General features: G+C 37.1%; 2 protein-coding genes and 1 pseudogene across 2 annotated transcripts; 2 read left to right on the forward strand and 1 right to left on the reverse strand.

Annotated features, from left to right (window-relative positions):
* The first annotated feature begins 12527 nt into the window (after positions 1-12527).
* Positions 12528-14333, forward strand: LOC109704329 (ATP-dependent Clp protease proteolytic subunit-like). Its single transcript, XM_020225077.1, has 4 exons — positions 12528-12629; positions 12800-12878; positions 13696-13977; positions 14179-14333. Exons 1-4 carry the CDS (start codon positions 12528-12530, stop codon positions 14331-14333), a joined length of 618 nt encoding a protein of 205 aa, XP_020080666.1.
* A 1145-nt stretch (positions 14334-15478) lies between these two features.
* On the forward strand, positions 15479-16097 carry LOC109704328 (annotated as a pseudogene).
* A 7344-nt stretch (positions 16098-23441) lies between these two features.
* LOC109704327 (pentatricopeptide repeat-containing protein At2g17525, mitochondrial-like) lies at positions 23442-27083 on the reverse strand. Its single transcript, XM_020225076.1, has 2 exons — positions 25861-27083; positions 23442-23795 (listed from the first exon to the last, which is right to left on the reverse strand). The coding sequence occupies exons 1-2, from the start codon at positions 26987-26989 to the stop codon at positions 23701-23703; spliced, it is 1224 nt and encodes a 407-aa protein (XP_020080665.1). The 5' UTR covers positions 26990-27083; the 3' UTR covers positions 23442-23700.
* Positions 27084-27091: the final 8 nt, after the last annotated feature.

The raw sequence follows: 27091 nt of genomic DNA on the forward strand, positions 1-27091 counted from the left end.
GTTTCGCCCATCCAGAACCATTTGCATCCCCAACGCTGGGTGGTGACACGACAACAGCTTGGAGTTACAAAACAGTGATAGCATCCTAATAGGCTAGTAGTATTTAGTTTATATCGCGAAGTGTGTGGTGAAAGTACCTTTCCCTTAAAAAAAAACAAAAATAAAATATAGAATTTATCTGATTTACAAATTAATTTGAATTTGCTATCTAATTCTTTGAAAATTTTTTGTTACTATTCAATATTTCAACTTAGTTAATTTGAATTAATCAGCGATACTTTGACTTTAAATTTAAGCTAATTACTAATTTCAATAAATTTATAGTTATAAAAATTATATGAAATATAATAACTAAACTTATAAAGATAAATATGCCTATGGCCGACTCTAATAATACAAATTAAAAAAATTCATAGTAAAATTAAAATTTTAAAAGCTCTGTGAGACGATTCAAAATTGTTTATAGCTTAAATAAATTCGGTACGTTTTTATTTAAAAAAATATATACTAGTAATAATTAAATTTAGAGGCAATTGCTTATATACCTCTGAAAAATTTTCGACTTTCTGATTTATCCTTCTTAGAAGGCTAATATTGAAAATATTCTTCTTACGTTTCAATCTATTTCAAATATATCTCTAAAGTTAAATTCTGTTAATGAACAGTTAAATTAGATGTTATCTCTATGAAATTACTATTTTGCCCTTTCAAACATCTCTTTTAAATATACCTTTCTACCATCACAAATATTTTTTATTTGTCCTTCAGTTAATTGCAAAAGAGTCATTTTAATTTTTTTTTAATTCTAGTAGATATTTAACTCACGTTTAATCCAAGTTAACTTAACAGATGAAAAGTGCAACGGTATTTTAAAATAACGGAGGAACATATGAGGGGTATATTAGAAAAAATAAAAATAGAGATAATGAGATATTTCTGAAGTTTTGAAGGGTATATCGGCAATTGTCTGTTAAATTTAACTATTGTGAAATTAATGTATGTGTAATTAATTAGTGGCTAATAAAGGTGTACAAGATGGTACAGTTGTGGTGATCCTGTGGTCAGAAACGAATCGGCCTTTTTCATCTCGGTGCATAATTCCTTTCTTGTCGCATTCCGCCATTTGGTCAAAAGGGTTCTTATTCTCCCCCTTTGGCTTCTTTTGCAAATTTTTGCAACACATATATATATATATATATTTATATATATATATATATATATTATATATTATATATATATATATATATATATATATATGAGTTGGACTGGGCCTACTATTAGTAGCAAAATTCATTATTGCTACCTAGATTTTTAGCCTTTGGATCAATTCTTTCAATTATTTCTAACCATTGGATTAAATACTATAACCAGTGGGGACACTCACCCTAGGGGACCACTTAACTCTAACCGATCTAATATCAATCTGACCCTACAATTTTCATCCAAAGGTTAAAAACTTGAATAGCAAAAAAAGCGTTTTACTATTAATAGTATTCCAGCCTAATTCTATATATATATTATATATATATATATTATATATATATATATATGGCATGACTACTATATTATATAGTATTGGAGCCCTCGTATTCATAAGTTGTTTTCGATGATGGTGCTTCCGAATCGACGATCCACTCCGTTAAATATGATCTAAGATGTTTGAAACTTTTAGAAAATAAATTTCGTAAATTTTCGAAATCATAATAAAGTCCATCAAGTGGGCATAAAATGAACGGTCAAAATCGAACGACGTTCTAAAAAAGGATGATCGAATCCTTCAATTCAAGATCGAAGTTATTGATCTTTATCTATGTAGTGAATAGAATTTTCTATAAAAAATTCAACAAATTCCGATTCTTTTACACCATTAACTACAGTATCACATACCGGCCGTTAAAATTGTCAAATTTGTGACCTCTTGATCGTAAGGTAAATGATGTCGAAAAATTATAAATTTGATTCTAGGAATTTAAATGGTGTAAATAATTTTTAACGGCGTGGATCGTCGATTCGGAGTTTATCATCGAAAACAAAGTGGAAGCACGGAGCCCTCCGTGCTTCCATAAGCATCCTAGTCGCACTCTATATATATATATATATATATATATATATATATATATATATATACATTTGCTTTTTTGTTTTTAGTTTTGTGTGTGTTTTTTTGTGTTTTTTAACTCACCTTTTTAAGTTTTTCCATGTAATCTCTCACTGTTACTTCGCCAAGTTATTGATGCTCCCACATGGGTAAAAAGATTAAAGGTTTGAAACTCTTTGTTGTGAATTTGGAAAAATGTTCTCTCTTTTTTTTTGGGTTTTTTTATGGTGAAAAATTCATTTATCATTTAAGAGAATTTATTTGGGAGAATATCTCTGTTCAAATTTTGTTCTCTCATAAATTAAGTCTCGATGAGATGAGACACGAAAATTCCATTTCAAATTGCTTATATAACAATATAGAGGATAAATCATAAATAAAATATTTTCTAAATGGTAATTAAAATTGTTCCATATAATTGTTATTTAGAGAGCTAAATATCGTCAGATAAACTATTTTAATTTTATAATTACCAACCAATTTATTTGCGACGCTTTCTATCTAGTTGTGGAATAACAATTTCTTAAATAAAAAAAAGTAAAAAAAGATTACAAATTTTATAATTATGGTGAAAAATCAAGAGTAGCAAATGTTGCATTTTTTACTTTTACCATTATCTATGCTACACAAAATCACGACAGTGATAAACGTGTCACATGACTAAAACTTAGTTTGATAATATATATGGTTACTAAAGATCCCCAAAATTTTAAAATATTTATAATTTTTTCTATTTTATATTATAAAATTCTGACAGAGAAAAATATACTTTTCGTCCCGCACACACAGAAACTTATATAATATTAAGTAAAAGTAAAAATGTATAAAACACATCTCAGTTATTATTTATTTGGCTAAATTACAGAAAACTCCCCTATAATAACCCACTTTTTCACTTTTTCTGACATTTAAAAATCTACACTTTGTCCCCTTGTAAAATAAAAAATATTCACAGGGGAGTTACGGTGTGTAAAATGATCATTTTGCCCCTCGTCATTGTTGTCTTCTTCCTGAGCTTCCTCAGCCGCCCCTTCGATCCGCCGCTATTTCCACCTTAATCGGCCACGATTCCTCTCCAATTTCTTCTCCACCTGCTCCCCTTCTCCTCCTACACCGTCGCCGCCCATCGATTTCGGCGACAGTAGGGAGGATACTAAGATGGGTGTTGATGGAGAGGTAGGCAGGGACAACGAGGGCGAAGGCGAGGCGGCGGAGGAGGACGAAGGGGATGTGGGCGAGGGCGAAGCAGTGGAGGACGGCGAGGCGGGCGAGGCCGGCGAAGCGGCGAGCCGGGATGGAGCGAAGATCTAGAGAAGAGGCAGAGAGGTTTTTCGGTATAAAAAAATATTTTTTAACAAAACCCCTAACGGAACCCTAACGTAGGGTGAAGTGCACATTTTTTATTTTACAAAGGGCAAAAGTGTAGGTTTTTAAATGTCAGGAGGGAAAGTGAAAAACGGATTATTATAGGAGGGTTTTCTGTAATTTAGCCTATTATTATGGATTAAACTATTTACCCCGTAGTTAATACCTAACCTTTTAATTTTTTAATTTGAGCAAGTTAGTGATTTAACTTTAAAATTTGATAGCATCCATTTATCTTTATAAATTTAATTAGTATTTTTATACATTTGTATAACATAAATGCATTAAAGTAGATAATTAGTTTAAATTTTATATCGAAAAATCGTCAATATTACTTAAATCAAATATGTTGAATGGTTGAATACTAAAATTAAAATTTTGATATATTGGATACTTGACTAAACATGATGTATATTCAGATAAAATCTAGATAAAATTGTATGAAACTTATCTGAACTATGGACAATTTGGATTTAACTACTCACCTTCAAAAATTGATTTATATTCATCGTTCAATTTTTTCGATTTGAGTGGTTCACACCAGTATTTTAACTTCAAATTTTTGATTTTAAAATAAGTAATTAGCTTAAATTTAGAGTCAAAGTATTGTCGACGGACTCAAATCAAGCCAAATTGAAATGTTGGATAGTAAAATTAAAATTTTCAAAAGATTGGATAGCTAAATCTAATGGACCCTATTTTAGATAAGTTTATACATTTTTTATCGAAGTTTCACATCAAGGGGTTGTTTAGTTGTACATAAAATCGTGAAAAATATTCTTTCATGGAAAAAAGAATTCGAAAGAAAAAAAATTTACGAGCTTGTAGAAAAATAAGTAGTTTTTATTAATATTTTTTATTCGGTAGAAAAAATTAATAAAAAAATTTATGCAGTTTGAATTTATTTTTCGTCGAAAATCGGCGGAAGACGAAAAACACTACATTTTTTTTTCAAATCTGTAAAAATAGTATCTCGAAAATATTTCAAGACTTAAACAAACATATCAGAATAATTTCGGTATATTTACGACCAACTAAATACAATCTAAGCAAAAAAAAAAAAAAAAAAAAAAAAATCTCAAATTTGATATTTAATTATTATTTTACCAAGCTCCAAATGAAACGTCCAAAGTGGGGGCCTAAGCTAAAGCTAGGTGTTTACAATCGTACCTTCTTTATTAGGTCTCTGTCCAAACCTCTGCCCCGCATGCAGAGGAATTTTCAGACACACATACCCAACCAAACTGAAACCCAGACCCTTTTCAACTTTTCAATACTGTACACTTTTTTTTATTTATTGTTATACATTTACCTCAGGGTTAATTTTATACATCCAATATAAATATATCAATACATAGTTAAAATTTTTATATTCACCTCACAACGGTCCGGTGATATTTATATTTGCCTCTGATCATCTGTGTTATCGTTAGAATACAATTTATTTTTTAATAAAAATAAAAAAAATAATATTTTTGCGATCACAAATATATTCCTTCAAAAGTCTCAACTTTAAATGATACAGAGATATTCTTCAAAAAACTTTCAACAGTCATCTTCTTTTCTTTAATTTCTACCATCATAAATAATATAAGAGGGATAAAAAGATCAATTTACCTTATTCACCGACCAGAATTAAACGTTTTATCTATATTTAACTATATTTTTCTAACGCATCGTAACACGCAAACTATGAAAAGTTTAACATTTCTAGAATATATCTATTATTCGATATGTTTACGTGGAACTATATTGTAATTAACCCTATATTATTTATCTATTTATTTATTATAACATTTATTGTACTACTAAATAATACAATATAAATATACCCACTTGATTATTATTATATATTATTATTTATTTTATTATCTTATATTTTATGACACAGATAGTGCTTGAACATAGAGACAAATTAAGATGGAGTGCTCTCTCTCTCTCTCTCTCTCTCTCTCTCTCTTCAAGTCATTGATCTCCGTAGGCTCACATCATATGCATTTCCCTCAAAATTCTTTTTGTCAAAGGTGGTGGGCACCGCCCCTCTGATTGATTTGAGAGCTCGGATCAGCTACGAGGACTTTTATGTATCATTTATTTATTTATTTTTCTTTTTTTTTAAAACACAATAAACTAAACTTATTGTTAGGGTACTATATATTAAAAAATACACATACATGGTTAATCAGCTTTAGTTAATTATGTTATATATTCATTGGCAACCATCCATTATGGTTGACTTTTTTAACAAAGAAACCTTAAAAAACAGAGTGAATATTTTGACCATTACTTAGCATAAAAAAAATTATTTAGTCATTCTGTATAATATAATATATATATATATATATAATATATAAATATATATATATATATATATATATATATATACTATAATATTTGAGTTAGGTTAATTGATAAGATATTCTATATTTATAATTTTTAGTTTTATTCTTTCGGTCAAAATTTTAAAATATATAAAAATTAACGCTGACAATCTGTAAATAATAGTTTTCTTTTACGAATTTTACGTTGACTAAACGTGAAATTAAGAACAATTACTTGCAGTTTAGAATTATAATTATTAGAACAATCCTTATAATAAGTGGTCCACGCTGAACTGGTAGACCATGATCAACAAATATTTTGCTCTTGGAAGGAAAAACTAAGGATCTTTCACTGTAACGCCTAATACAACATAGCTAGCTGTGAGCTCTTTTTATATATATAATTATAGATGAGGCTACTATACTATCAGAAGCACGAGCCTTCCATATTTCGCTCGTTTCGATGTTGCGACTCTTCGAATCGTCGATCCAGCTCCGTTAAACTTGATCTAGAGTATTTGGAGTACCTAGAAAAATAAATTTTTATTATTTTTCGATATCATTTGCCTAGTGATCGAATGGCTCAAATCACAAATTTCAATGGCCGTAGTGAGCCGTTGCAAGTTTAACGGTGTAAAATATCCAAATCATCACGTGAAATTTGATAAAAAATTCTTTATACTATATAACAAGATCAATATTTTTGATTTAAATTTTAATGTCATAATTATTATATTTTGTAAAGATTTTTATTTCAGCCGTTGATTTTGAGCCCTTTGTTTACTAGGCAAGATATCGTAAAATCATAAAATTTATTTTCTAGGTACTTCAAATACTCAGATCAATTTAACGGAGCCGATCGTCGATTCGAAAGTCGCAACATCGAAAACGAGCTGAAAGCACGGCTGTGCTTCCGATAGCATAGTAGCCTCACTCTATATATATATATTATAATATATGCCGGCGCGACCCTTCTCTCTGTGCGTATAATGTCATGAACTTACGTGTTAAATTTTCCTAAAAAGATAGGGTTAGCTTTTAAGTAATCGTTACACAGTAGCAGTAATAAGGTAATAAAGTTGTGGCAGGAGATCAGTTGGTCAAAAAAAAAAAAAAAAGAAAAAAAAGAAAATCGTGTGCTCAGAGATTCTACAGCCGTTTTTTTTGTGTGCTTAATTCTCTCTCTCTCTCATAATCCTCTCCATGCATATTACCCAAAATCTTTTTTTTTTACTTTTGTTTTTTTCTTTTTTGTTCTCTACTTAGGATCGAGTCAAAGCTTCTGCCCAACCGTAATAATAATAGTTATTTGAGAAAAAAGGTCAAATGGTTTTTTTTTGTGCCTTTTTCGTTATTCCATTTTTTATTCTTATTATAGGTAGAGAAAATGTGGAATTTTGAGACACCCATTAGAAAAAATTTGTCCCCTCCCATTTGTCCCCCCCCCCCCCCCCCCTCTCTCTCTCTGCTCATCTCTCTCTCTCTCTCTCTCTCTATATATAATATATATATATATAATATTATATTACTTGCTGCTCTCTTCTACTTTATTATGTCCTAGTCTTTCTTTCTCTCTCTTTCTCTCTCTCACACACTTTTGCCTCTTCTTCTTCTTGAGACATTTTATTTCTCCTTAGAAAAGACTTATTCTGAGTGTTGAATTAATCCTAACAACTCCAACGATATTAAGACCCCATGAACCCAACTTATGCAAAAGAGAATGGAGAGATCATAAATAATATATTATACGTATAGAGAGAGAGAGAGAGAGAGAGAGCAGAGAGAGAGAGAGAAAGAGAAGAGGGAAACTTTGAGGCTATATATATATGGTAGTTGTGTGTGTTCTTAGCTAGTGTAAGCCTCAACATCTTCTTGGGTACTTTGTTGAGTTGGAAAAAAGATAGGATATTATATAAATATATATAATATATATAATATATATATGTAGCTAACTTATATCTATATTATGAGAGAGCGATATAATAGAGAAGAGAGAAAAGAGATGATGGGGAACTGTGGAAGGAATGGTGCAGTGAGGCCATATATAAGATCCAAGGTCTCGCTTGAGATGGACCCCTGATCTCCACCATTCCTTGTTCAAGCATAGAAAACCTGGTGCGCCAAGATAGTATGTCTAATTTATCCTCTTTTTTTTTATTTTTTTTTTTACTTTCTTGTAACCATGTATATATATATATATACAGCGTATCTTGATATGTATAATAATTGTTTTTAGAGTTCACTAATAAATAAATAAATAAAATAAATATATAATTATATATATATATATATATATATATATAATATATATATATATATATATATATATATATATAATTATATATATATATATTATATATATATTTATCTCATTTCTTAATTTGTTTGTTGCTTTTACTGCTGTAGGCTACACCTAAGCTTGTTCTTCAGCTGATGGATGTTAAAGCCTTACCATATCTCATGTGAAAAGCCACTCCAGGTTGATCTCCTTAATTAACTCTATTTACGTTTTTGGTTTGTTTTTTTTCTTTTATATACGTATGCATAAATATACAATTCATTTAAGTTGGGTCTCAGAAATGATTTTTGATCTGAAACAGATGTACAGAAAGCACGGCATGACCTGGCAGCAAGGTATGAAGAAAATCATTTCTCTAAAAAAGTCTTTTCTTCTTCGAGTATTGTGTTTTTTTTGTTTGCTTCATTTTTTTTCCCTTTTTGTTGTATCTGATCCATTTGTAATCATTTTCTCCGAAAAGTGAAGTAGAGCATAATTTTTTCCTTATCTGTTAGTAACACATTGTTAGTGTAACCCACCATATTCCAGCAACGCCACCTGCAACAATTAAAAATTTAACATTTTTTTAAGCTTTGTTTTGAAAGAAACTTTTAATAAATCTTAATTATGGTACTCTCTCACATGAGAACATTCATTGTCATGAGCTACTTGAGAAGGAATTTTTTTAAGCTTTTATACTTCTCTTCAAAACACATTAAGTGAGAGAAGCAACACATCTTTTGTAATGATTCATATATATCCCAGAATGCAAGAGAGTAAGTACTCATCATGCAAAGACAATGATGTTGGTGGTGATGCTCCTGATCCCTCTCAAAACCCACTAAGAGTTCTGTCCCCAGTTCATGTACTCCCCCCTCTCTCCCCCACTTAAAAGGTTACGCTACTTTTACGCCATTTCCATATACACACACACACTACACAACACACCAAATATATAATATTAGTTCCCCTTTACCATAGTCACATTAGGAATTAATACACATACAAAAAACATTATATATATATCCACTTTGTACCACATTTTACAATCTTTTTGCTGCTTCTTTTTTTTTTTGAAGGTAGGTGTTGGATGGAACAGAAGCCAAGTCAAAGCTTGGGATGTTGCAGGACTAGAGAATGAATATTGTGTTTTGTGGTGAGAGAGGGGTCTCCTCCCTGTACTGTGTTGCTGATACACACCAACAAGCCCATGGTTGTGGAAAGAGAATATAAAGGAGGAGGGACTGCTCAGGTATTTGCAAGAGAGATGCTGTGATGGCTGGCTTGTCTTTGGCAGATGCTATAATACTTCAATGTTCAAATCCTTGGGATGTAGGTTGAAGAATCTGAGCCTTTTATTAAGGTATGCATATATATTGCACAGCATAAAGTGAATATATACATATATAATATGGATGTGGTGATCCTCACAACCGACCCCCCCCCCGCCCCCCCCTACCACCCCTCTTCTCGTCTCACTCTCTCTCTTCTCTCTTGGCTGTTAATATCTAAAGGCATGTTTGGGTCATAAGAGACTTTTACTTTGGCTAAGAATGGAAATTTGAATGATTATTTGGTTGTGGAAACACTATTCTATTCTATTCTAGTTTTTAGTTGTGGAATGACCAATTGCTTAATACTTCTTTTTGACTAGTCAAGGTGGCAGAAGTGAAATATCAATCTAAGATAACTTAGGTACCAAGCATGCCCCAAGTATAAGTAATTAGTGTGATCAACTAAGTCATAACCTTTTAGTAGTTTGTGTACCAGAACTCTTGGCTTATAGGGAACAAAATAGTCACCAAAACAAACAGTTTTAAAAAAATTACTGTTTTGTTACATAAGATAAAGTTCACCAAATTGATCGAATAAGTTTATTCAACAAATAAATGGAAGTTTTATCTATCAATATCTATGTTCTTGGGCCATCAATGTCATAATATTCATCTAATAGTTGGCATTTAGATAAGGTATATGGGTTGGCTGTTTCTTTCACTCAAATGAATTTAGGCCGACTGTTTGAATATTGGAATAAGTTATTCAATTAAATTTTATTCAATATAAAAATTTTCTACTATGATTGTAAATTTAAAGCTTATTTTTTTGCTTATTGAAAAGTTTTGCTACTCATAATTTAGTATGATAGTATATTTCACCTACGAAGCTATTTATTTTATTCTGAAAAAAATGACTTGCCAGCGACTATGATATTTCATTCTAATTAAACAGCTGATCACACTTCCCATTACCTAAATTTATAAATTTCGTAAATAAATTAAAGAATATACATCGAACAAGATATCCATGAACCCAAACAGAGCCATGATAATTTACTAGTCAAAACTTAGCTCTGAATATTTTTGTTTAGTTTGGTGGGGGAAACTCCATATGTGCACTAATTCATTGGTCAAAACATAATAAATAGGTTAATGAGAAGTTACTATTAATCATGGCAAATGTTTAAAAAATCAATATCCAGCTTTTGTTCAAAATGTAATTAATTAATGCAAAACTACACCTACTACTTCTTAATTTGGTTAAATCGATCGACTACTTTAATGCAAAACTACACCTACTATTACATCATCATATTTCAGTTTTACTACTGATTATTTGTATTATTCAATAATGTTGTTTAGTTACTTAAGCAGAAAAAGGTATACAATTTGTTCAGGTTTAGTAATTGCTTTTTATCTTTCATAGATTACCATTTTTCTCTGCTACACTGTTAACAGGCCAACAAACAAAATGAACAGCAACTACATGCAGCTGCTACAAAGAACAATGGCTCAGAAGATAGCTACATTACTACTGGAAGCCCCCTCTTCAGATCAGGATCATTCGGCACCGAGTCCGTGGAGGAGAAGGCGGCGAAACACGGCGATTGTTCGCTCTCGCTGTCCTTGTCGTTAGATCCGAGGAGCACGAGCAACGCATCCCCGGCCAGCGAAAGCAGCGGCGTCTTCTTTTCGTCGTCACGAAGGAGCTTCAGCAAATGCTCGGATTACAATTCCGGTGGCGGTCGAAGAATCAACTTGGATCTTTCCATGTCCATTTGTGGTTCTTAGGTTTAATTTTGCATCTCTAGATAACTAATTGGCTTCTTGTGTTTAATTTTGTGAATCATCTTTTTTTTTCACTCTCTTTTCTGTTGTCGTCGTTTGATTCGATCTTAACATCTTAGCCTAGTACTGTGAATTACACTACACGCTTTAATAGAATATTAGTTAGAATCTTAATTTGAACAGCCAGTAGTCGCATCTCACGAAATAGTCACGTTACTAGCGGGTGAACCCTCACCCTTAAATGGGTGGAGGGTACATCCTATACCCCAATGGAGTGTTAAAGGTGTCCGCAGACCGAATCTGGTCTGGATAATTAATATACTGTACTCATACTCTAAAAAAAAATAGTTAGAAAAAAAAAATATATATATATATATATATATCCAACTTATTTAACTTCGGATCGGATCCGGATCTAAATACTTAAGTAACTAATATATCCATCAAGTCTATTTGTGCTGGTCTGAATAACTACCGTATACTATCCGTTCAAGACCAGATATGAATCGGGTCTAGATTGGATATGGATACCCGTATAAATATTTTTTTTATAGATTTTATTAAATAGTTTATGGACAAACTATAAAGTCCCCCATAAAAAACTTGCGTTCTAATAAGTTATACCATCCAATAAAAAAACTCGCCTTCTAATAAGTTATACCATCCAATAAAATTCATTCAAAAGAAAAAAAAAAAAAAATATTCCAATACATTGATCCAAAATATATGCATCTACTATTATATAGTTAAAATGCATACATGAAACATTATAGTGGAAAAACATAATAGTCAGAATAACCAACAAAATAGTTATCAAAATTTTTCTCTTTGTCGATTGATTTTTTTTGCAAGATTTTCAGTAACAAAAATATTGAATCTGTCAAATAAACTATATTAGAATGTATCATAAAAGTACTCAATAAAGAGATTTTAAAAATTTACTTTTAAAAATTGCTCATATCAACCAAAAGAAATGAGTAAAAGAGACGGCTAGGATTGCATTAGGATGAAAATACGTAGTGACCCCTCATCTATAAGTCATATGAAAATTGATCCTTCAGTTTCAAAAGTTTATTTTTTTTTTATTTACTATCGGATATTTTTTCGAATCCGGGTCCGTGTCCGGATTTGAAAACTATTCCGGACCCTACCCATTTAAAAGTTGGGTTTGGGTCGGGTCCAAATTGGGTATGAGTATAAAATATTTGGACTCATTCCCGAAACTTTAATAGGTAATTTTCTTTATTCATATACTATTTATTTTTTATCAGATCCGGTTCGGGTCTAGATAGGATCCGGGTAGGGTCCAGATCGGGTATGGGATATCGGATATTTTGGATAGCTTTATGGAGTGTATGTTAATTAGGTGAAAATGGGCTGAGTCCCTCCACGCCATCTACATGAGGCACACGCACCCGCCCGTCCACCGGATCGAGCACTTCATGGAGCGCGACACGTACATGTCCCCTGCGGAGGCCAAGAAGTGCGGCCTAATCGACGCAGTTATTTAGAACTGCCCTATCTCGACTGATGCTTCTGACGGAGGAGGCGGCTGCAGCGGCGGGAAGCGTGAGATAGAGGAGCTCTAAAGGTTCGATACTTAAAACCCAGTTTCTTAATTCTAAATGTTCGTAAATTTGTTTCAATGAATTGCTTTTGTCATACAATTTAGATGTATGAAGAGAATGACACTTATGAATTTGGAATAATTAGGTGGCTACTAGCTAGTCTTCTGGTTTTCAGCGTCTGTGGTTGGATATGCCAATTACAACCAAAGAAGCTATTTGATAAAGAGAATATATGAGAAAGACACAATTATAACAAAACATTAACTGACTTGTGCGTAACAATAGCAGATCTAGTAGTAATAAGATTAGCTTCCATGTAAAAGCATAATGTAACAAATTGGAGTTGCTAATAATTGCTGAAATAAGAAGCTGTACTAGAGAGAGGACATACTTGGGAACGAAAACTATGAATCCATTTGCTTTAACCTTCACTATTCTGGCTTCAGTATCAGTTGGCCTGCCATAGGAAAGAGACGGTCATTTTTAATAGATAAGAATGTTATTTTTTAACTGATTGATCATAACCGTTCGTTCTTATTTGAGATTTTTTTAGAAAACTGATCATATCTGTTTATAGGGAATATGTTTGTAGGGAATATAAAAAATATTATTTTATTTCTTTTTGGATTTCGTCTCTCATTGTCGGAATTTCTATACGCTTTTGATTTATAGATGGATAAGAATGCTAGTTTTTAACTGATTGGTCATAATCGTTCGTTATTATTTGAGATTTTTTTTAATAAACTGATTATATCTGTTTGTAGAGAATATGTTTGTAGGGAATATAGAAAATATTATTTTATTTCTTTTAGATTCCGTCTGTCATTGTTGGAATTTCCATACGGTTTATATATATATATATATAGAGTCCGGCTGGGGTACTATCGATAGCACAAGGATTTGGTGCTATCGAGTTTTCCCCGTTATCAAGGAGAAGGAGCGAATAGTGTGCATCAACGGTCCCATCATTGATGACACTACATCTACTGTCGTGTTGCAGATTGTCAGAGTAAACCAGTGCACCTGTTGATCAACTCCCCTGGGGAAATTGTCTCTGCGGGGCTCGTCATTTATGACACGATCCAGAGCATCCCCATTCTTGTGGCCACGCTATGTCTCGGTCAGGCTAGATCCATGGCCTCACTCCTTGCCGCGGGCACTCCCGACCAACGCCGTGCCCTTCCCAACTCACGTATAATGATTCACCAGCCCTTCGGCGGCTTTCTAGGTCAGGCCTCTGACATAGCCATTCATGCCAAGGAGATACTCAAAGTCCGTGACTGTCTCTATGCCATCCACACGAAGCCCACACACTAGCCCGTCCACTGGATTGAGTAGTTTATGGAGCGCAATATATTCATGTCGGGCAGTGCTAAATAATCTTGTCAATGAGGCCGAACTTCTTGGCCTCCTCAAACAACATGAATATATCGCGCTCCATGAACCGCTCAATCTGACGGGCTGGTGCATGTGCTTTGCATAGGTGGTGTAGAGGCACTAACAGACTTTGAGGATCTCGTTGGCATGAATGGCTATGTCAGAAGCCTAACCCAGAAAGCCGCCGAAGGGCTGGTGAATAATTATGCGGGAGTTGAGAAGGGTACGACGCTGGCCGGGAGTGCCCGCAGCGAGGAGTGAGGCCATAGATCCAGCCTGACCGAGACATAGCGTGGCCACAGGAATAAGGATGCTCTGGATTGTGTCATAGATGGCAAGCCCCGCGGAAACAATTTCCCGAGAGGAGTTGATCAACAGGTGCACTGGTTTACTCTGACGATCTTACGCGAAAGAGATGAGCTCCAACACCACAGTGGATGTAGTGTCGTATCAACAAATTTAGAATAAAATTTATATTTTAAAATTTAATTTTGATCCATTATATAATTAAAAGTTTTTAATTGTTAATTTATATTTGATATCAAAAATTAAAAATTAAATCTAAATCACGATTTAAACTCAAATTTAAATTTTAATATAAAATAGATGAATCGAAGTGCTATTTTTTAACAAATTGATTATAATCGTTTATTTTTATTTGAAATATTTTTAACAGATTGATCATATATGTTCGTAGAATTGAATTTATTGATAAATTTGAATATTTTTTTTAAACAGATTGATCAATCATAACCGTTCGTTCTTATTTGAGATATTTTTTTTACAAATTGATCATAATCGTTCGTAGGAAATATTATTTTATTTCTTCCTTCTGTTATTCTTATATGTTTTTTATATAAAAATGTTGTTTTTTAATAGATTGATCATAACTGTTCGTTTTTAATTAATCACAATCATTTGTAGGCTCGATATAAATTAAAATTTTAATAGATTGATCATAACCGTTCGTTTTTAATTGATCACAACTGATGAATAGTTCAAATTTGATATCAAATTAAATTCAATTTATGATTAAATTTTTTTTAATTTAAATTTATAATAAATTTAATTTTTGATTTACATTAAAATTTTAACAGATTTATCATAACCATTCATTTTTAATTGTTCATAAAAATTGAATTTATAGATGGATAATAATCTATCTTTTAACAGATTGATCATAACCGTTCATTTTTAATTTATACAGTCGTTCGTAGGATTGGATTTATAAATGGATAAAAATGCTATTTAATAAACTGATCATATCTGTTTATAGGGAATATGTTTGTAGGAAATATAGAGAATATTATTTTATTCTTTTTTGAATTTCTTCTGTCATTGTCGAAATTTTTATACGCTTTGGATTTATAGATAGATATATTCATGTCGTATAGATAGATATATTCATGCCGAACCTCTTCCGCCCTGTCGCCTCCACCGCGGTGGCCTTGCAGAGTCGCTGCTACGGGCTCCTATCCATTCTCGACGAGAAGCGGATCGTGTGCATCAGCGGTCACTGACGACACCGCGTGCACTGTGCTGTTGAAGCTCCTCTCTCTTGCGAAAAATAATCGTACGAAGCCGGTGCACCTGTTGATCAACTCCCCTGGGGGAATTGTCTCCGCGGGGCTCGCCATTTACGACACCATTCAGAGCATTCCTACTCCTGTGGCCACGCTATGTCTTGGTGAGGCTGCATCAATAGCCTCGCTCCTCCTCACCGCGGGCGCTCCCGGCCAGTGCCGTGCCCTTCCCAACTCCTGCATAATGATCCACCAGCCCTCCGGTGGGTTTCTGGGCCAGGTGTCTAACAAAGCGATTCATGCCAAAGAGATCCTCAAACTCCGCGAGCGCCTCTACGCCATCTACGCGAGGCACACACACCATCCCGTCCACCGGATCGAGCGCTTCATGGAGTGCGACACGTACATGTCCCCTGCAGAGGCCAAGAAGTGCGGCCTAATCGACGCAGTTATTCAGAACTTCCCTATCACGACTGATGCTTCTGGCGGAGGGGGCGGCTGAGGCGGCGGGAAGCGTGAGACAAAGGAAGATACTGCTGGCGGAGGCGGCGGCGGGAAGCGTGAGCTAGAGGAGCTCTAAAGGTTCGATACTTAAAACCCAGTTTCTTAATTCTAAATTTTCATAAATTTGTTTGGATGAATTGCTTTTGTAATACAATTTAGATGTATGAAGAGAATGACACTTATGAAGAGAATGACACTTATGAATTTGGAATAATTCGGAATCCAAAAGGAATAAAATAATATTTTTTATATTCCCTACAAACATATTCTCTACAAACAGATATAATCAATTTATTAAAAAAAAATCTCAAATAATAACGAACGATTATGACCAATCAGTTAAAAACTAGCATTCTTATCCATCTATAAATCAAAAGCGTATAGAAATTCCGACAATGAGAGACGAAATCCAAAAAGAAATAAAATAATATTTTCTATATTCCCTACAAACATATTTCCTACAAACAGATATGATTCCAAATTCATACAAACATATATGATTCCTACAAACATATTTCCTAGCTAGTAGCCACCTAATTATTCCAAATTCATAAATGTCATTCTCTTCATACATCTAAATTGTATTACAAAAGCAATTTATCTAAACAAATTTATGAACATTTAGAATTAAGAAATTGGGTTTTAAGTATCGAACCTTTAGAGCTCCTCTATCTCACGCTTCCCGCCGCCGCCGCCGCCTCCTCTGCCAGCAGCATCTTCCTCTGTCTCACGCTTCCCGTCGCCGCAGCCACCTCCTCCGCCAGAAGCATCAGTCGTGATAGGGCAGTTCTGAATAACTGCGTCGATTAGGCCGCACTTCTTGGCCTCCGCAGGGGACATGTACGTGTCGCGCTCCATGAAGCGCTCGATCCGGTGGACAGGCTGGTGCGTGTGCCTCGCGTAGATAGCGTAGAGGCGCTCGCGGAGTTTGAGAATCTCTTTGGCATGAATCGCTTTGTCAGACGCCTGGCCCAGAAACCCATCGGAGGGCTAGTGGATCATTATGCGGGAGTTGGGAAGGGCACGGCGCTGGCCGGGAGCGCCCACGGTGAGGAGGAGCGAGGCCATGGATGCAGCCTCACCAAGACATAGCGTGGCCACTGGAGTAGGGATGCTCTAAATGGTATCGTAAATGGCAAGCCCCGCAGAGACAATTCCCCCAGGGGAGTTGATCAACAGGTGCACCGGCTTCGTACGATTATTTTTCACAAGAGATAGGAGCTTCAACAGCACAGTGCACGCGGTGTCATCAGTGACCGCTGATGCACACGATCCGCTTCTCGTCGAGAATGGATAGGAGCCCGTAGCAGCGGCTCTGCAAGGCCGCCGCAGCGAAGGCGACAGGGCGGAAGAGGCTGCGACACCACATCGAGGGCGAGGAGGATTAGAGATGTAGAGTTTGGGGAAGGGGAAGAGGAGGGAGGAAGACGACGAGGGTTTGAGGGGACGACGAGTTGTGCCGCGAGTGAGGGAGCGGAGAAGGGTTTGGGGTTCGGGTTTGGGGCTAAACAAGGCCAGGCCTAGCGGGTCAGTATGGGCCAAGCTTTGGATATAATCACAATTATAATTTTAGGTTTGGATCGAATTTAAAATTTAGGCCCGAATATTTTTTGGGCCTATTCATACGTTCAAACCCGACCTGAATGCCCAATATATTAGTTACCAAAATAAAATGTTTAGTTATAGGTATAATATGTTTAACCATATAAGAAACGAATGATAAATGTATTATAAATATTATAGTATTATTAAGGATATATATTAATATGTTATGTTTTTTATATATATATATAACTAAAGAACTAGTTCCTATATTTTATTTCAATTTGATATAAAAATAAGGCCAATTTGCATTTTGAGCTTTTGCAAAACTGGCCGTCTTTTTCAATTTTGTAGATTTGGTCCGAATTTTCAGCAAACTGAGCAAGATACCTTTATACCTTTTTCTCTCTACATTTTTTTTCTCGCGTTCTTTTTTTTTCTCTCCGAAGAAGAGAGCGGAGGCGAAGGCGGAAGCGTAGGCGGGGCGCGTTCAGTCCTGATTTTCAGCAAACTGAGCAAAATACCCTTATACATTTTTCTCTCTCCTTTTTCTTTTCTTGTGTTCTTTTTTTTTCCTCTCCGAAGAAGAGAGCGGAGGCGAAGGCGGAAACGGAGGCGGGGCAGGTCCACATCCGCATCCGACGATGCCGCCTCTCCGACTCCCACTCTACTGTAGGTGATCGTGATCCCGTGCTCCCTCCCATCCTCGCGGAACCGAGTCTTGGTCAAGTAGGCAGCGGGGCCCACCACCTTCTCCCTCCGGGTCACCATCGCGAACTCGGCGGCGGGGCAGGTCCCGCCGCCGAATGTCTTGACGAAGTCCCAACATGAATCCCCGAGCAAAAGCGCGAACTCCTGGTCGACGAGGACCGCGAGGGACCCGCATCCCACCTTCTTCGTAAAACTTCCTATATGAAAAATTAAAAATTATATAAGAAGAAAAAAGATGATGAAATTATACTGTTAAAATAATATTACACTATTTTAAAAAAAATTTGCACTATTTTAAATAAACGTTGCACTCTTTGAGACAGAAATTACACTTATTGAAATCAGATTTACACTCTTTAGGATGAAGTTACACTATTTAGGTAAAATTTACACTATTTTTTTCTTCTGCTTCCTCCAATTTACACTATTTTTTTCCTTCCTCTTCTTCCTCCTTTTTTCTCCTCCTCTTCCTTGAAGCCTTATGAAGAGAGAGAGGGAAGTCGCAAGAGAGAGAAAGAGAGATCGTGCGTGTGAGAAGGAAAGAGGGAGAGGGGGATGAAGGGGGTGGCGGCGCGCTCATCGTCCTCGACTCGGCCGCCGCCGCCATCTTCGCCGCCCCCACCTCCCCCATCCTTGCGGGGCTCCGCAGCTGGCCCGACCGCGCTCCGCTGTCGCCACCCCCACCTTTCCTATCTCGAGCCCCACCTGCACCGAGAAGGTGGGCTGCCGAGGCGGTGCTACATAATGTCGCAGCCGCCACCCGCGCCGCTATCGCCACCCACGCCTTTGCCGCCGCCGTATTCCACCTTCTCCACTCCGCCGCGCCGAGCTCTGCTGCCGCTGCCACCAGGGGCCCGCTCATTATCCTCGACTCGGCCGCCGCCGCCACCTTCGCCGCCCCCACCTTCCCCATCTCGAGCCCCACCAGCGCCTAGAAGGTGGGCTGCAGAGGCGATGCTACAGGATGCCGCGGTCGCCACCCGCGCCGTTGCAGCTGTCGTCGCTGCCAGGAGCGCACATCTCGCACGATGCCGCCGCCACAGCCGCCATCTACGCCACTGCCGCTGCCGCCACGGTAGGGGTGTCACACGGGTCGGGTGGCCCGCGGCCCGCTCGGCCCGGCATGAGAGTGGGCCGGACCAGGCACGGCACGGTACTGCAGCGTGCCGTGCCGGCCCGGCCCGATCAGTTAAATCGGGCCGTGCTGGGCTTCGCTCCCGCGGCCCGGCACGACATAAGTCTAGGCCGTGCCGGGCCTAGAGGGTACCAGGCCCGGCCCGGCACGGCACGGCCCGGCCCGTGTGGCCAGGCACTCCCGAGCCGGGCCCAGGCAGACTTGGGAGTTGGGTTGCCCAACCTAGGCAGACTTGGGAGTTGGGTTGCCCAACTCCCAAGGCCCTGCAGCACCCAACTCCCAATGCTTTGGGAGTTGGGCTGCTTTGGGACTCCCAAATGGGAGTTGGGCTGCTGTGGCTTTGGGAGGGGCTTGGACTAAAATGTCTCTCCCAACAGTCAAAAATTTGACTGTTGGGAAGGTATTTTGTCGAAAAAATTTAAAAATTTAAATTAATTTAATTTAAATTTAAATTTTAAAATTTTATAAAATATTTTAATTTTTTTTACTGATATATTATTTTTTTAAAAAGTAATATTAATATTTTTATTTTTTTAAAAATTTAAATATTTTTAAATAAAATTAATAAAATAAAAGGGCCGGCCCGAAGGCCGCCCGGCCGGCACGACCGTGCAGTCCGGGCCGGGCCCGTGCTGGGCCGTTCCAAGAAATTTGGCCGGCATGGCACGCGCCGATTTTGGGTCGGGCCGTGCCAGGCTGGCCCCCGGCCCGTTTCCGTGGCCGAAAAATATGGGCCGTGCCGGCCCGGCACGGCCCACATTACATCCCTACGCCAGGGCCCACATCCCATCTTCTTCGTAGGGCTTCAGGAAGGAAAAGGAGGAGAAAAAAGGAGTAAGAAGAGGAAGAAAAAAAATAATGTAAATTGGAGGAGGAAGAAAAAAAAATGGTGTAAATTTTATCTAAATAGTGCACCTTCATCCAAAAAGTGTAAATCTGATTTCAAATACTGTAATTTCTATCTCAAAGAGTACAACATTTATTTAAAATAGTGTAACTGGATTTTTTATGCAATTTCATCTTCTTTCTTCTTATATCGTTTTTGATTTTTCCTGTAGGAAAAAAAATATTTTTTCTTTTTATTTTTTTCTTTATAATTTTTTTGGTCACGATCTCGCCCTTGTCCTCTATCGCAGCCACCGCCTTCGCCGTAGTTTTCTCCCCCCCCTCGCTGGTGTGTTTCTTGCCCCCGAGAAGCACTTCTTTTTCGTCACCGGCGGCGGTGGTGAGCTGTGGAGGCGGTGAAGAAGGGTCGAATAGAAAAAAAAGAGTCGCGGCACGGACTCAGCGGGGTCGGAAGCGAGGAGGGGGGGGGTGCACGGGCGAGGGCGAGGGCGTGAGGGGCAAAGGCGAGGCGCGCCGTTTCCACCTCTACCTCCGCTGCCTTCTTCGGAAAGAGAAAAAAAAACGAAAAAAAAAAGAGAAGAGAGAAAAAGTAATAAAGGTATTTTGATCAATTTGCTAAAAATTCGAACCAAATCTGCAAAATCAAAAAGGTGACCCAAATTTGCAAAAGCCCAAAATTAGTGAATTTTTTATGCAAAAAGGCTATATTTCACATCATAATTATAAAAAAATATTTTTATTGTACATTTTTTAAAAAAGAAATGTGATTGATTTGTTATTGCTTATATGATGTAAGCGTGACATAGTAGGCTTCCTCGCTAAGATAGCGAAAGTACTAAAAAATAGGTCATTTTTTGTTATTACTAGATTGGTGCATGCAAACACAGTTCATCGGAATATATTATTAAGAGGGTTTGAAGTTGTTTACCATTGGTGGAGGTTGGGTGAGTCCCACTAGGATTCAAGTTTTAATCTCACTAGTGTAGACATGCGCTTCGCAACAGACAGGTAGTATTACAGCCAATTAAAATATTTTAAGATTAAAAAATTNGAGAAAAAAAAGAGGAGAGAAAAAGTAATACGGGCATTTTGGTCAGTTCACTAAAAATCAGGACCGAATTTATAAAATCGAAAAAGGCGGCCCAGTTTTACAAAAGCTCCAAACTTATTTTTTTTATGCAAATTGGCCTAAAAATTATATATATATATATATATATATATATATATAAAGAGAGAGAGAGAGAGAGAGAGAGAGAGAATTGAGCTAGAATACTTTTAGAAGCACCAATCCCTTGGTGCGTCTAAGTTTCTAACCCTTGGATCTACTCCTTAATTACTAATACTCTTTGGATCAAACACTATTCCACCTATCACCACCTACCATCATCATCTCAACCCTACATCTTTCCATCTAATGGTTGAAAACTCAAAAGCACCCCACCCACTTGGTGCTTTTGAGAGTATTCTAGCTTAACACTCTCTCTCTCTCTCTCTCTCTCTATATATATATATATATGGGCTTTGTGATAAATGCATGAAGTAGGCCTCAACAAAGCCCGATAGGTTTGGGGCTTTGTGCTTGGGTTTGAGCCGGACCTTTATTCTTTAAAAAATAGGTAAATGCCTGCCCCCATTCCAATTTTTTTTTTTTTTTTAAAGGATAGTGCATCCTTTTATTATTACGAGCGCAGAGTAGTAGCGAGGGAGAATAGATGGTAAGCAGGCTCATGTTGTGTGTGTTCCACAAGTAGAAGCTAAGTAATTTCAAAATCAAACCTTTCCAATTTAACAATAAGAACAAATTTCAATATCAAACCTTTCCAATTTAAAGATAAGAACAAAATTCTCAAATACTCTTAGCTTGGGTTTAGTTCGGGGTTAAGGGGTTATCCCATAACCCCGGTTTTATTCTCAAATACTCTTAGCTTGGGTTATCCCATAACCCCATCCCACTACTCCAACCAAACAAAACATTATTTTACCCACTATCCTTCTTATCCCTTCTTATCCTACCTACTCCAATCAAACACTATTTTATCTATACTTGGACTAAACCCAATTTTCAACCAAATACAAAATACTCTAAACCCATCTTAACCTTGAACTTAACCCTTTTTCTGGAATAACTAGTTTTTACTTAACCCCGAACCAAATGGTAGCTTAGGACTTTTTTGGTTCAAGGATGGAATTGGAATGAATAATGGAATAGAAATGAATTGGAATGGTAATTGGAATGGCCCACTCTCCCAAGACGTTTGATTTATTTGTGGATTGTGAATTGGAATGAATTATTTACATTTCATTATTTGATTCGTATAAACTAAAAAAATTATAGGATACTATAATACTAATTTTATTCTCAAATATAAATTTATATTATTTAAAATTTATGAAAAATATAATACTATTCTCTAATAAGTTTTCCAAAAAAAATATCAAATTTATTTTTAAAATTTTTTATTGATGTGGGTTAGGAATAGTGTTTTGAGAAAGGCTTTTTTTTCTTGATGAGAAAGGGGTGAAGAGAAGGAGGGTGAGATGGTCACATAGGCTTCGAGAACTTAGTGGACTTTCGGAATGAAATCTCAATCCGGATTAGAAGACCGGAATCAAGTTGAAGGCTAATGAACCATTCCCATTCCAGTCCGGAATGGGAATCCCAAACCGATTCATGCGAACCAAACAAAATTAACCGGATTTGATCAAATCGATTCTCATTCTATAACCAAAATGGATGAACCAAACAAATCCTTACGGGAGTAAAATCAAAATGCTATTAAGAATAGAGAACTAATATTTATATTTTATTTTTTTTGTTCTTTTTTAGATGAGTGAATTTGGTATTATTAATAATCTTAGAAGCTAAAAAATAAATAGCAAACACCTATTTCTCAACTATTAGTAGTATTTTAGATGAACCTTTTTTTTTTATTACTACAGAGACTGCTAGATTTTTCTTTAGCAAAAGTATTCACCCACAAAAATGAGAGTTGTGAAAAAATAGAAATAGATAATAATGCTAATGATTATAAATTTGATTTTTTAAATCTAATCATATTTAATTTAATTTGTAAATGTTATTAAATCTATGTCATAATAAAACCGACACTTCAAGAGTTCGAGGAAGTCTCCTTTGCTAAAACTTACCGATACAATTCTTCTCCTAAAATATAATTATTATATTATATCTAACTAGACGTTGTACTATCTTGCATGAACAATTACTGTCTCAGCATTCTCCGAATTCCGAACCACTTCCGAATGAGCTTCTATAAAAGTCTAGAAGTATGGTTAATGAGTAATATTTGAAAGTATGTACATGAACGATCTCTCATAGCTAGCGATGCCCATGGACCAGAACTCAAAGTCATCCACAGTAGCTATCTCGATATATTTCTGATCTGGGCTGTTCACATTCTTGCTTGGTGTGGCATCTTTTATCCTTCCAATTGGAATCAACACCTACATAAACACAACCTTGTCAGCTAAAACAATTCACACTTTGTTTTACTTCAGTTTTCACAGAACAAAATTTACGAAATTTCTCTTTCGCAATTTTTTTTTTTTTTTTTAACCTTGTAGGGCACTCTCGCGATGTCTCCTAAAACAAAACAGTGCCGGCACGACACTGTGCCGCGGCACACTCCGCCGTATAGCTCAATCTCGTGTGATACGGCCCATTGTGCCGCGGCACGGATAGGGGGTGGGTCCGAGACTCCCTTGTCTTGTGCCCCCTTCTTAGGGAAATGGTACGTGCCACCCCGTGCCATACGGCACGAAACGGCACTTTAATCCTTGGGAGAAAAAGTCCACTTATCTTGACAACCATCCTAACAAAATAAAAATATCATAATAAAATCTCAATCTATCTGAACAGGATAAAAATCTCAACTTATCCTAACAGAACAACTAAAATCTCAATTTATCCAAAAAAACAGATTTTTAAACAAAATTACATAATTCTAGATACTTCTAGAAACTAACGGGTGCGATTCAATCCGAACCTAATCTGGATTGATCAAGCCACATGCTCAAAGTTGCGTTTGCGGCGTCGACAGCGTTCGCACACCCGAAAGAGACCCGCTCCACATCAGTAGACTGTGAACTCCAAAGTAGAAGCCAAATTTTGATGTTTTAACGTCTTTGTTTTAACGTCTTTAGTAAAAAAAGTGCTTTATTCATAGCATAACATAATTAAAATAGCGTCCAGGTACTATACTATCGATAGTACCAAGTGCTTAGTGCTATCGAATTTTTCGCCGTTAGACTTATCGCATACTATTCAACCAACCGCTCACTTAACCCTAGAGGATCACTATTATCCTAACCGCACATACCTTCATCTAAAGGTCGAAAATCTAATAATACCAAATGCTTGATACTATTAATAGTATAGTAGCCTTATTCATTAAAATAAGGGCCAAAGATGCTCTACGCAGATAACCTTCGATAGGAGCGAGGAAGTGGCAGCAGTAGGGGTGGAAGAGGCAAGCACAGGAGTTAAAGAAGGCCCAGGAATCATCATCTGATCATTTCCACTCCTCTGCATGCCCCTTCCACTGCTACTGTTACCACTCAAAATGGATCTCTCTCCCTCTCTCTCTCTCTCTCTCTCTCAATAATCTCTCTTCTTGCTTCAGCTGCATCAGTTCATTATTTGTAGCCATCAAACATATACTAGAATGTAGGATGCAGTACAGGGGGGGAAGTGGTACTACGAATTTTAACATAAGACTTTGTTATGACAGTACATTACAGTATGTGGTACTGCTTGTACTGCACTTGGCTAGTAGGAATTGGGTGAAAAACTTCTCAATTTTGATTCCATTATACTTATCTACCAAATTTTAGAAAGATAAAAACGTTCAGAACTTACCTAAATTATGAATTATGTTTAGTTAGCTATCAAGTTTTTTAAAATTTTAATTTTACTATCCAATATTCAGTTTGTTTGATTTGAGTCAATCGACGACACTTTAACTTTAAAATTCGAAAGCTTCGCTTATTTTCGCATATTTAGTTAATATATTTCATGTAATTCTCACAACTAAAAATTTATTAAAATAAATAACTTGCTTAGAAGTCAAAAGTACTGTCTGCTGACTAAAATCAGACAAATGAAAATATTCGGTAGTAAAATCAAAATTCTAAAAGATAAGATAGCCAACTCAAAATGGTCCATAGTGAGGTAATAGCTTGAGCATGAAGTTGTAAGAGTTAAATCATGTTAAGGAGCCATAGTTAGCATAGAATTTTGCGGAAATTAAGGTTGGATGGTTAACTGGAACAAATTAAAATCTATAGATACTGCTACTCACAACATACATGTATATGCTAACTCAATCATCAACTCAACCAGATACAACAACATCAATAATTTCATTGCATGCTGTGACATTGTTAAGCAAGGAATACCAAGTTGAATGATCAGGAATTATACTCCTATTCGCCATCTCAACCAAGTAACTACAGGCTCTATCAGACTCTTGTTGCCTACAAAGAGCATCAATCAAAGCACCATAGCTACCGGCATCAGGAGCGCAACCCCTCCGCGCCATCTCCTCTAGCAGCTTCGAAGCGCTCCTCCAATGGCCATTGTCGCAGAAACCGCGAACCAAAGCGTTGAACATCGAAATGAGCGGAAACAAGCCCGTGCCCATCATGTCATTCAACAGATCAAATGCTTCCCTTATCCTTCGCTCTTCGCACAGAGCTTTGATTAATCCAGCGTAAACCAACGCGCTCGGAACTCCCCCTTCCTTAACCATCTGATCATAGACTAACTTGGCTTCTGCCACATTGCCAAATTCGCAGAATCGCAGTATCGTCAAGCTTTTATCGACAGCTCTAGGAAAAGCACTTGCCATCCTATGAAGAAACTCAATGGCTTCTTCGACTCTCCCTTCCTTGTAAAGCCCATAAAGAATGCTATTATAAGGACTAATCCTGTTTCCATAATCCCCTCTCTCTTCTTGCATTATAGCAAATAGGTCCAATCCATCGCCGACTCTTCCATTAGAGCACAACCCACGAATCAACATATCGAAAGTTTCGAAATTGGGACTAATCCCATCGTTCCTCATCTCACTGAAGAGCTCTGAAGAGGCTTCCACTTTTCCAGCATTGCAGAGCCCTGAGATGAGTATGTTGTAGGTGCGCACGTTGGCGAGAACCCCTTTCCTCTCCATCTCCCTGAGAACCCTCAGGCCCACCTGCGGCTTCTCCGCACAGCAGAAGCCCTTGATCAGAGTGTTGTACGCCACGGCGTCGACCTTTCCACCTTTCTCCTCCACTCTGTCTAAGACCTCTACGGCCTCCGCGGCGCGGCCGCGGGTGCAGAGCAAATCCACGAGCTTGGTGACGGCGATGGCGTCGGGGATGAAGCCGAGGTCGAAGCTTTTCTCGAGCATGACCATGGCCCTGACGGGGTCGCCCGCGGCGCAGTACGCGGAGATGAGGATGTTGAAGGTGACGGCGCTGGGCGCGGCGTCCATGGCGCTGGAGAGGCTCCGCGCGCGGCCGACCTTGCCGCCGCGGCAGAGGGCGTGGACGAGGGTGTTGTAGAGGACGACGCTGGGCTCCAAGTTCGCTCTTTTCATGGAGCGGAGGAGCTTGAAGGCCTCGTCGATGCGGTTGGTGCGGCAGAGGCCGTTCATGAGGATGGCGTAGGTGCGCGCGTCGGCGCGGCGGGCGATGGCGGAGCGGAAGAAGCGGCGGGCGCGGTCGAGGTCGAGGGAGACGAGGCGGTGGAGCGCGGC

Source organism: Ananas comosus, unplaced genomic scaffold (genome assembly GCF_001540865.1).
Source record: "Ananas comosus cultivar F153 unplaced genomic scaffold, ASM154086v1, whole genome shotgun sequence".
Lineage (NCBI taxonomy): Eukaryota > Viridiplantae > Streptophyta > Magnoliopsida > Poales > Bromeliaceae > Ananas > Ananas comosus.